Source organism: Vombatus ursinus, unplaced genomic scaffold (genome assembly GCF_900497805.2).
Source record: "Vombatus ursinus unplaced genomic scaffold, bare-nosed wombat genome assembly UNPS02010788.1, whole genome shotgun sequence".
NCBI lineage: Eukaryota > Metazoa > Chordata > Mammalia > Diprotodontia > Vombatidae > Vombatus > Vombatus ursinus.
Window position 1 is genome coordinate 3,904,976 of NW_020950566.1, and position 12,669 is coordinate 3,917,644.

General features: G+C 35.7%; 1 protein-coding gene across 6 annotated transcripts in view; it reads right to left on the reverse strand.

Moving 5' to 3' along the window:
• FAM3C (family with sequence similarity 3 member C) overlaps window positions 1–12,669 on the reverse strand; it is a 79,850-nt gene that overhangs the window by 21,622 nt on the left and 45,559 nt on the right. For all 6 annotated transcript variants that reach the window (XM_027855169.1, XM_027855172.1, XM_027855171.1 and 3 more), the window contains exon 8: window positions 10,063–10,147. In XM_027855169.1, coding sequence (XP_027710970.1) covers window positions 10,063–10,147 — 85 coding nt within the window. The remainder of the gene's footprint in view (window positions 1–10,062; window positions 10,148–12,669) is intronic.

Genomic DNA, 12,669 nt, shown 5'->3' on the forward strand with positions numbered 1-12,669 from the left:
TTCTTTATATTTTGTTTTATTTCTTGCTCTTTTATAACTTCGCTCAGCGGCTTTCCCTTGCCCAATTCTGGTTTTCAAGGACTCATTTTCTTCCTTAGGATTTCAGATCTTCTTTTCTAATTGGTTGACTTTCTTTTCATAATCTTGTCTTTCTTAAATTGGTCTTTTTCTTCCTTTTTTTTTTTAAGTTTTTCCTCAATCTCTCTCATTCGATGTTTAAAGTCTTTTTTAAAAGTTGTATGAATTTTTTGGGCAGGTGATCATTTGATATTACTCTTTAGGGTAGAAGAGGATTTCTTTGCTTAGTATCTTCCTCTGAAGACAAACCCCAGTCTTCTCTATTCCCATAGTAACTCTCTATGGTTGGATTCTTTTCCTTTGCCTGTTCTTCTCTTTTTTTTATTTGTAGCAGCTTAATTTTTGTAATCACCTCTAGTCCTGGGGTATGGGGGATGGTGCCTCTGGCCTCAGATCCTCCTTCAGTTCTCTTCTCTGACCTTGATCCCAGACCAAGACCTCCAGCCTCCTATAAGTGCCCACAGCCAGCAGCACGGACACTCCACTGCTTCTGCGCTCACCGGGCACATGCTGGTTCCTTCTTGCCCCTGCCACTTTTCCACAGCACAGATGGATCTGGCATTCCTTGTCAGCAGAGATTCCCTTAATCTTCTCCAGCTCAGAAACATAACTCCCCTCAAAGTTCCTCCGGCTGGGGCAGAGGCAGCACCACCCACCCCCCAACCCAACTAATCCCAGGGCTTGCCATCTTTTGTTTAAGTGGAACTACCCTGGAGGTGTTTATTCTTCACAGGTTCCAAACCTCTCCTGGAATTTTTCTTTGGATCTTCTCCACTGTCCCAGGAAGACCACTGTTGTGGCCTCTACTCCTATTTATTTTTACCCCTCCATGTTTGCCATGAGCACCTCATTTGAGGGGGAAATCTGCAGAGTTTGGAATTTTCTGACCTACTCTGCCATCTTCCCGGAATCCTCCCAGGAAGATTTTAAGAGTAAGTTTTAGAGAAAGAGTGGAACAATGAAGGAAACAAAAAATTAATTTTGTTGAATGCTAAAATATCATGAACATTTTTACATAGTCATAATGGTGGAGGGGCAGCTGGGTGGTACAGTGGACCCTGGAGTCAGGAGGAACTGAGTTCAAATGCAGCCTCTGACACTATCTGGCAATAAGTATTAAAACTAGCTTCAATTCAAAACTATTTAAATGTATATACTACAAAAATGAAAACAATTTCTAAGTCAACAGATAGCCACATAAAAACTCTCAAACAACTAATATTTGCATGAGAAAATCATGCTCTGCTGAAAAATACATTCATACAAAAGTTAAACCCTCTGGCAAACTATTAGACAAAAAATAGGCTGAAATTTTTCTAACTTTGATTATCTTTTACAGAAACTTCACAAGATATCTCTGCTTTTCTTAAGGCACTGCTAGGAATTTCTGGTACAAATTAATTAGCAAATAATCCAATGGCTTCTGGACAGGAGAAATTAGAGCAACTAAAAAGCTGAATATAGGGGAAACCACTGATTGGGGAGAGAAAAAAAAAGACCATTAAGGGATTTTAATACAGAATACTCCATCATATCGTGATGTGACAAGCTACCTTACCACAGTGTAGAGAATTTGTAGACAAAGTCTAAATAGAAGCCAGTTCTATAGGCTTTTGACATAATATTTCCATGAAGTTCCAAATGACCCATTTGTAACATCCAAAGAGTTTTTGTTTAAGGAAAGAAACTACATCAGGCAATGATTATTATTTTTTAGTTTAAACCTGTGATGTCACTGGTATAGGAAACTCCTACCAATGCACAGCAACAATTTTCTTCAACTTGTAGTTAAGATAGTTGTGTGAGACATTAACAGATTAAGTGATCTACCCAGCATCATAAGTGGTAAGATGTGAACCCAAGTCTTCCTGATGTCGAGTCAGTCCTCTATGTCATGCTCTGATATACTTATTTATGATTTTATGCACTTAATAATCATTGTCGTCATTCTTACAGGTGTTTGTATTTCTCTTGTTTTTGTGTAACAACCTTTTACATTTTTATGCTAATACTAGTTTGAATTTATGCTGTTATTTTAATATTCTTATTTTTATATAAAGCCTATTTATGTGGAAGATGTTAATCTATGTTCTGATTCTTGTTAATAAATTTGTTAATGTGTCAATTTAAAAAAAGATTTAATTTAAATTATTATTAAATTATTATTAACTTATTGACTATTCATTTAATTAATTTGAGTAAACAGTTATTTAGTGATAGTAATATATTATAATTATAACATCTGTTTAATATATTTAATAATTATTAAATTTAATTAAAATAATTTTTAAAATAAATGAAAAAATTTGCCTTAAAAAAAAAAAAGGCAGCTAAATCACTATTGATTAGAGAAATGCAAATCAAAACAACTTTGAGGTATCACATCACACTCATCAGATTGGCTAGCATGACAAAACAGGAAAATGATAAATGTTGGAGGTGTGGGAAAACTGAACACAAATGCATTGTTGGTGGGGTTGTGAATTGATTCAACCATTTTGGACTACAATTTGGAAGTATGCCCAAAGGGCTATAAAACTTTGACCCAGCAATACCACTTCTAGGTCTGTATCCCAAAGAGATCATACAAATGAGAAAAGGACCCACATGTACAAAAATATTTATTGCAGCTCTTTTTGTGGTGGCAAAGAATTGGAAACTGAGGGGATGCCCATCAACTGGAGAATGGCTGAACAAGTTGTGGTATATGAATGCAACGGAATACTATTGTTCCATTAGACGATAAACAGGCAGGTTTCAGAAAAACTTGTAGTTATATGAACTGATGCCAAGTGAAGTGAGGAGAACATTTTACACAGTTAACAGCCACACTGTGCGATGACTAACTTTGACAGACTTAGTTCTTCTCAACAATGCAAGGATTTAAGACAACTCCAAAAGTCTCATGATGGAAAATGCTATCCACATCCAGAAAAAGAACTGTGGAGTATGAATGCAGATCAAAACATACTATTTGCCCTTTCTTTTTTTGTTTCTTCTTTCTTGTGGTTCCTCCCATTGGTTCTAATTCTTCTTTACAATATGACTAATGTGAAAATATGTTTAATATGAATTTATATGTAGAGACTATATCAGATTGCATGCCAGCTTGGGGAGGGGGATAGATGAGGAGGAGGACAAAATTTAGAACTCAAAATCTTATGGAAGTGAATGTTGAAAACTAAAAACAAATTAATTTTTTTAAAAAGGGGGAAAAAACAGTTTAGGAAAATATAAGCAAGTAAAAAGCCAGTGACATGGAAATTAAAAGCAGTCAGCAAGGAGGTTTCCAGGGACATCAGCCAAAGTCCTAACATTATTTTATACTATCTCTCTGTCCAAAGGGTCCACTGCTGGACCCCAAATCAATCTAACTGGGGGCAAAGTTAGCTCAAACCATCCCAGTCTGCTCTATAGCTCCTTTGTTCACAAATATCCCAAAACGAAGTTGTGGGAATATGGGAAGTTAACTCAAACTTTTCTAGTTCTAATGTCCTGGGCCACAATAATACCTAAGGAGAAAATAAACAGCCTGCAAAAGAATGAACTTGTTCCCATGTTATAAAATGGTAGCACATGTTAATTTCACAAAGTAAAATATACCCCCAAAGTTGAATGATTTCCATATAAAAGCTGCCTATATCAAGCCATCAAGTAAAAAGAATAAATAAATCTTTTGAAGTCACTTTATATTTTGAGGTTTTGTTAGAGATACAAAGCAAAAAATATGTACAAATTTTGGCTTGATTCATGCAAACTATATGTGTATGTATGTATGTTTCTGGATTACGGAGATAGTCCAGGTAAATTTAACTAAAAAAATACCTGAATCACAGTGGTATTTAGTTTCTTTCCTTTTAATTTACATAATTTAAAATTCTGCTTTGAGAGAATACATTAATTTAGCCTAGCTGTTTGTTCTACTAAGAGGTTCAGAAGCAATTTGAAATTTGAAATGAATATTTTAGTGTGCTTTTTGTTTTTTCCACTGTTTCTTATATCTGATCCTTATTTTAAAAAGTAAATGGTGTGGGGCAGCTAGGTGGTGCAGTGGATAGAGCACTGGCCCTGAAGTCAGGAGTACCTGACTTCAAATCTGGCCTCAGACCAAACACTTGACACCTACTAGCTGTGTGACCCTGGGCAAGGCACTTAACCCCAATTGCCTAAAAAATAAATAAATAAAAATTAAGAAAAAAAATAAAAAGTAAATGGTGAAGCTGTGAACTGGTCTAGCCATTCTGGAGGCATCTTTTGTTTTTGTTCTGTTCTTTGTTTTTGGCTAGACACTGGGGTTAAGTGACTTGCTCAGGGTCACACAGCTAGTAAGCATCAAGTGTCTGAGGCCAGGTTTGAACTCAGGTCCTCCTGACTCCAGGGCCGGTGCTCTATCCATTTCACCACCTACCTGCCCCCATTCTGGAAATAATTTTGGAATTAAAACCAAAGTTACTACATATCTTTTTTTTTAAGCATTTTCTTTTTTTATTATTATCATTAATTTATTTTGATTTATCAACAATCACTTCCATAAGCTTTTGAGTTTTAAAATTTTCTCCCCCTTCTTCCCCAAGATGGTGCTCAATATGATATAGGCTATACATATACAGTCCTATTAAACATATTTTCACATTAGTGATGTTGTAAGGAAGAATTAGAACCAATAGGAGGAACCACAAGAGAAATCAAAATAAAACAGAAGAAAAAAATAGCAAATAGCATGCTTTGATCTGCATTCAAACTCCATAGTTATTTCTTTGGATGTAGATAGCATTTTCTACCATGAGACCTTTGGAGATGTCTTAGATTCTTGCATTGCTGAGAAGGGCCAACTCTATCAACATTGGTCACTGCACAACGTGTCTGTTACTGTGTACAATGTTCTCCTGGTTCTGCTCACTTAACTCAGCATCTGCCCATACAAGTCTTTCCAGGTTTTTCTGAAGTCTGCCTGCTCATCATTTCTTATAGCACAATAGTATTCCATTACATTCATATACCACAACTTGTTCAGCCATTCCCCAACTGATGGGCAACCTCTCAATTTCCAATTCTTTGCCACCACAAAAAGAGCTGCTATAAATATTTTTGTACATATGGGTCATTTTCCCATTTTTATGATCTCTTTGGGATATAGCCCTAGAAGTGCTATTACTGGGTCAAAGGGTATACGCATTTTTATAGGTTACTACATATCTTTGTGCACATCTTTGACCCAGAGACTTCACTACTAGGTCTATATCCCAAAGAGATTGAAGAAAGAAGAAAATGATATATATGTATAAAAATATTTATAGCAGCTCTTTTTGTAGCAGCAAAGAACTGGAAATTAAGGGAGTGTCCATCAATGGGGAATGGCTGAACAAATAATAGTATATGAACATAACAAAGTATCACTGTGTCATAAGAAATGATGGAAAGGACAGTTTCAGAGACAACTGGTAAGACTTATATGAACTGATGCAGAGTGAAGTGAAAAGAACCAGGAGAACATTTTAAGACAAACAACTTTGAAAGACTTAAGAACTGATCAATGCAATGACCAACCACAATTATGGAGAGCCAATCACTCACCATCTAACAGAGAGGTAACAGACTCAGTATACAGAATGACATTTTTTTAGAGTTGGAAAACAAAGGAATTTATTTTCCCTGACTACGTATATTTGTAACAAGAGTTTTGCTTTTCCAGTAATTTGAGGGGAAATGAGAGTGGAGAGAAAATATTTTTTGCTAATTTAAAAAAATTATTTTAAAGTACATAAAAGGTACTTAGAAATGTCACTCCTTACTTCTTGGTTTTGTAACACTATTATCTTGATTTTATTGCTTCCTATTTGACTGCTACCTTCTCTGTCTCATTTGCTATGTCATTATCTCTATAATTTAAAACTGGATGTTGAATAGGAGTCACAAAATTCAACATGACTAAAAGAAAACTTGTTATCTTTTTCCCCAAATCCATTCCTCTTCCAGACTTCATTTATTTCTACCAAAGTGATATTTTCCAAGTCTCTAAATTCATCAACCTGGGTGAACAACTCTATGTATTCAGTCAGTTGCCTTGCATACAACCATATTTTTCCTCCTTACTTCAGACCCTCATTACCTCTACTTTAAGACTACTGAAATAGACTAAGTGTTCTCCCTGTCTCAAGTACCTCCACTTTCTAATCCATTCTCCATACAGTTGCCAAAGTAATTTTCCCAAAGCACAGACTGAATGTCATTCCCCTAAGACTACAGTGCCTCTATCACCTCCATGATCAAATATAAAATCTTCTGTTTTGCTTTTAAAGCCCTTCACAAACTGAACCCCTCCTATCTTTCAAACCTCTTTACAATCCAGCCAAAGTGGCTTTATTATTGTTATTCACTCAAGATGCTCCATCTACATTATCTTTACTTTGGCTGTATTCCATGCCTGGAATGAACTGCTTTCTCTTCACTGCCTCTTCATAGCTTCCTTCAAGGCTCAGCTTAAATATAATCTTCTACATGAAGCCTTTGCTTATTACCCTAGCTGAGCTGCTAGCACTTTCTTTCCACCTCCTCCCATCACCTTTTATCTATCTTGTCAGTGTCTATATATGTACATGTCTCCCCTCACAGCCACAGCACAGAGCACAAGGCTTGTGTGGCAAGTTAACTCATCAACTGTTAGCCATACCAATTACTGAAAATGCTCTTATAATTAAAAGATGTCTTCCATATAGCAACAAATATCATATTAGAAGTGTATAAAAACATGACAGAATGGTTTTTATTATGTTATATTTTATAGTTATTTTATTATATACATATGTTACATTATGTTATAATTTGTTATTATCTAGAAGGACATGGTGTGGATGACGATTTCTTATTTTGGGGGTGATGGCAAGGCAATCAAGGTTAAGTGACTTGCCCAGGGTCACACAGCTATTAAGTGTCTGAGGTCAGATTTGAACTCTGATCCTCCTGACTTCAGGGCTGGTGCTCTATCCACTATGCCATCTAGCTGTTCTAGATGATGCTTTCTTAGTAGAGATTATAATACTGGCACAAAAGCAAGTGCAAAGCACTGGAAGTTTCAATTATCCTAACATCTTCTGGTAGTATAATCTCAAAGAAAATGAAACAGAAATATCTGACACTTGCTTTGATACTAATTTTCTTATTCAGCAAGGGTTACTACTACTCTGGAATCAATTCTAATTAACAAGGAATAATTAGTTGGTTATGTGGAAAAAGGAACTTTAGCATAAAAAATGTCCATTTTTAATTAGAAATAGCAAAGAAAAGGAATATATAAAAATGTACATCAGACAAGAGGAGAACAGATTTCAAAAAGTTGAGGAAAAGAAGACAGGTGTGAATACACGACTAGTGATTCTAAAAGTGAGGGAAAATGTCCAATAAAAGCTAGGAAATCCTTTTTAAAAATTCTCACCATATAATCACCAACCAAACAGTAAGCACTTAAGCACTGCACTAAGATCCTAGAGGACTTTATCCAATGTGAAAGAAAAGGAGAAAGGTACCTAAAACAGGGATGAATACAAGTGTGGCATGAACCTCAGACTTCTGTCAGGAAATTTAAAGCCCAGAAGATATTAAAGTGCATCAAAATTGATAAAACAAATAAAAAAGAGCTATGTTCCTCTGCTTGTGGAAAATGATATTACGTTAACCAATGAAAGACTACATATGAAAGTGCTCTGTAAATCGTAAGCTATGGCACACCAATATGTGGAGTTATTAAAAACAGATGACGTATCCCAAAGAGATCAAGTAAAAAGGAAAGGACCTATCTGTACAAAAATATTTATATCGGCTCTTCTGTGGTGGCAAAGAATTGGAAATCAAGGAAATGTTAATCAATTGGGGGAAAAAAAGAAAGCTACTGTATTTACTACAGTTACCTTTACCTATCTGAAAAGGTATCATGTAAAAAGAACAGACTTATTTTGTCACTCCACGGGGCAAAACCAGAAACAATGGGGAGAAGTTACAAAAACACATTTCAGATTAATTTAATAAATATATTTTAATCATATACTTCTTCCAACAATGGAATTTTCTCATTAGGCAGTGAACTTCCTGTCACTTGGTAGTTGAACCCAAGGCTTCTTCTAACTATAATTCTATGGTTCTGATATTTTTAAAAAATTTAGGTAGAAAGGAATTTTAAAAAAAATATGGCTCCATATAGTTGAAACCAATATTAAAAATAAACTCAAATTAAGTTTAGCTTGCTTTCTTAAACTAGAGATACACTTAACTTGTACTAAACTGTATGTAGGGTATTGTTTCTGCAGTACAACCCAAAACTATGTCTTTAGTCATCATCCCATGTTTGTTGCTGACATGCATAGATGCATCAAAAGCTGTTACTAAAGTAGAAAGAAGTGATCTAAACCAACTTTTGTCATTATTATTTATGACATCAAAGCATTATAGAAGTGAAACGGGCAGACTCAAATTTAAGCCTCCTACATACATGCTTGTATAAGGAAGAAGGACCTCAAACTGAGGAATTTTCCTCAACTTGTTGAAGGAAGCACCTAGTCTGTTTGTAGACATAAAGTAGAGCTTCTGGTTTATCCAACAGTTGGTGGGTAATTGATGAGTTATTTCAAAGGTTCCTCAATTACACACCTGCCACTACAAAGTACTACAGACTTCACTTATCTTTACAGACAAGTTAGAAACTAATGACCCCACAGCTTTCCTTTCATCAAAGTAAACAAGCTCATCGGTTTAAAGTTCTCTTTACCCACCACACACTAACATGGGGGGAGGAGAAGATTAACAGTCCCACAGTCAAAACCTATCGGTACCTTTTATTTAATAATGGCCACATTTTCTGACATAATCCTAATTAATGTAATCCCCTGAATGCATTAAAATAGTAGATATGCTGAAAACACAAAACAAGTTGATAATACTCTAATACACAAGACTAACACTGAACCTATGCTGAATTTGATTTCTTTAGAAAAATATTTTTAAGGCTAATCTCATTGTTTTATATTCAGAAAATTAAAACATTTTATACTTTAATACCAACTAAATAAATTAGTAAAACTAAAGAAGCAAAAAATTTATAAGCATAGAGTTTTGCTCCATTGATGAGCACAGCACCAAGCACACAGTGGGTGCTTAATAAATGTTATTAATTGAATGACTGACCCAGGGGTGAGGAACCTGTGGCCTTGAGGCCATAAGGGACCTTCTAGGTCCTTGCATGCAGCCTTCTGACTGAGTCCAAGTTTTACAGAACAAATCCTTTCATTAAATGGATTTATTCTGTGTAGTTTTGATTCAGTCAAAGTGCCACACTTGAGGACCTCGAGGCCACAGGTTCCCCACCCCCTGGACTGACCAATATTTCTACCACATACGTTGAACTTTCTGCTAAAGCTTTCATGGCCTGGTGTACTTTGAGGTTAAGGATCATAATAGTTTAATGAGCTATTAATATGTGGAGATCTTTCCAGTCCTTGTTCTTACACATGGATTCTAAGTATATAAAGAGAAGGATGGAGGAAACCTTGATGTTCAGCAATAGCTACTTTGGAGCAGGGTAGAAAAAGTCCTGTAATCAGTATGCCTGTCAAGTGTACACTGATTACAATTATGATAAAAAAAACTTTCTCCTAAAATAATAAAACATTCTCTCTCTCTCTGCATTTATGTATATATGTATGTATATTTTATGTATGTGTGTTATTATATTACATATATTATCTCTGATCAATAATTGGGGGGGAGGAGAAAGAGAAACCTCTAAATTTTAACAACATAGGTGTTGTACAGAATTATTTAGCCAATTTTAAACTCGAAGAATTTCAATCACTCCCACCCTTATATTTAAAACTACTGAATTAACAAAATAAAAATGTGGCCTAATATAAGAATACTCTGTAGTAGTAAAAGACTGCTTTGATATACACATATTCATTTATAAAGTCTTAACGTAGAAAAAAAATCCATACATACTTGGTTGCTCCATCATCATATGTTCCCATTAAAACTATGGTTCCATCTTGAATAGACTTAAGGAATTCAATAAATGGTGCCACATCTAAAGAGAACAAAAATAATTACATTTTTAATGACTGAGCAATTAACCCTGAAAAAACAAAAGTATTTCTTGGCACTTCCAATTAGTGTGTGATCACAGAACAGAAATCACTAAAATATTAGCACAGTCCTGTAAATAGTTTAAATAATAACGGGGTACACTAATAATTCTTCCAAGTTGATACCTTGTATCAATAGCTAACTGAATATATATCCAGGTGGTACAATGCCCTAGTGGTAGCTGTGGAAAGCAGATCAGAGATTATTTATACCCCAGTTTCCAAATGGTTTTAGGACTCTCAAGATAAGTAAATTCCTTGAGGGCAGGTACTTTCTTTTCTATCTTTGTATTGTGTGTGAAGAGGACATAAGACCTAAAGTACTTGCTTCAGGCTATAATTATCCTGTTCCAGTTAAGAGGAGGAATCCACTCAAGGCCAAAAAAGGTTCTAGATGGCAAGTATTAGTTTGAGAGCCTCAAAAAAGGGCAAGAAAAATAGGGGGCTCCCAAATCTATTACATTAGTTTTTGAACACACAATATTCCCATGGGTCATCAGAACTAAGGAAATTATGAACAAGAGGCATTTTAAATTCAAGAGTGGACCACCCGAAACTGGTGGCACCAATTATTTCCAGGAAAGCAGAAGAGAAGAATAACTAAACAGTTACATATCAGAAATTTTACAATGGCAAGTGTTCTCTGAAGACCACATTTTGACATACCATTCAAAGCTCCTACCTCCTATAAGCAACTTAAGTGCTCCCACTTAAACTTAAACAGACTCTCATACTAGAACCACTAGCTCTCATCAGGTCTGCTCTAATTGAGTAAACTTTGTAACTGCAGCATTTATTATTCATGGACCACATAAAATAAAGTTACCAATTATTTGCACTTGAAAAGACTGCAGTATACCACAACTACTCCTAAGTGACTTGTTTTAAAAAGCAGTAACAATCTCGTTTTGGTATAGAAAGGCAAGTCAATATCATCTTTCTAAATAAAGCACAAGGATAATCATGTCACACTTCCTTGGAGAAGCAATGTGGGGTAGTAGATAACAAGAGCTAGTCATGAAGAACTGAGCTTAAGTCCTGCTTCTGCCTCAAACCAACTTGTGATCCTGAACAAATCACTTAACCTTTTTCTCCTAGCCAAGGTGCACTGGTAATAGAAGTTACTCATGAGAAGAAGCTGCTGCTGCTGACCTCATAGGTCTAGTTAAAAAAAAAAAAAGGATAGACAATACCAGGATTATTGATTATATGTTACTAACTCTAAGTATGAACACAAATATTAACATATAAGCTCTGGAGTCCCCAGTCATGTATGTCTTTAGCTTAAGGAATTGATGCTAGTAGTCTCATATCTGAATAAAGTTTTTTGAATCTATGAAAAGTTTTCCTAATATTATTAGTGAGAGAACTGTGGGAACCAAACTGACTCCATTTTGAGACCTAAGTTTCATTTTCCCGTAGATTTGAGACATCCCATTTCAAATCCAGAAAAATCTACCTGCTTGATCTCCCCCTCCCAACTCTCCCTACTCTCAAAACTCACTTATCCCTCCCTAACTCCCAACTCAGAGAGCCCCTAATCTTCCCTCCAATCAGAAAGCAGATTACCTAATCTTGTATCCTGCTTTGACATTTTGGTCCTATTCCAGAAGAAGGACAACAAGCAACCACCCAACCAACCATCCTGCTTTATATCCTATTTGTTGTTTTGATGCATAAAAATCTGTCTCTCCCTGTATCTGGGGCCCTGTGCCAAGCTGAGGAGGCCTGGTCCCAATTTGTTATGCAATTGGCAAACACTGCTTAGTAAATCAATATGCTCAAAAGCTCAAACCTTTGTTTCCTCTGTTATTTCACATTTTACCCATCACATGGGCCAAATAAATAACTCATGGCATCTTGTTAAGTTTAGGGCGAAGTAAACTTATCAAAAGCTGTAAGATATTAAAGCTCTGAACCAAAATTCAAGTAGCCCATTCCTGCCCCACCTCTACAACATTCTGGTTGTGTGACCCTTGGCCAGTCACTCATCTCCTCAGTGCCTCAGGCAACTCTGTAAGTCTATTAAGCAACAGAAAAGTTTTTCTTGCATTGCTATAGAGAATTCCCTAGCCTATCACTAGGACTAAAAAAAAAGAAAAAAAAAAATTCAAGCAGCTCAGTACCTACTTCACCAGGTTGTTGTGAAGAAAAAATGAGAAAATGAATGAAAAGTCCTTTGCAAATCTTATTCAAGTGATATTTACCTATATCCATTTATATGTAGCAGTTGAAGGAGACAGCACAGGACTTCTGATTTCAATGGTAAAGGGAATTACTAGGGGGGGAATTGGTTGTACAAAACTCAGATCTGCACCTGCTCTGCTAACTTAAGAGTCTTAAGAGATCAGATTGCATCACTAAGAAATTCAACGACTTGTCCAGGGGTTACAAAGTCAATGTCAACTAAGACCTGAATTCAGGTGTCTCACCTGACTCCCAAGGTTGATCTCTCACCACCATG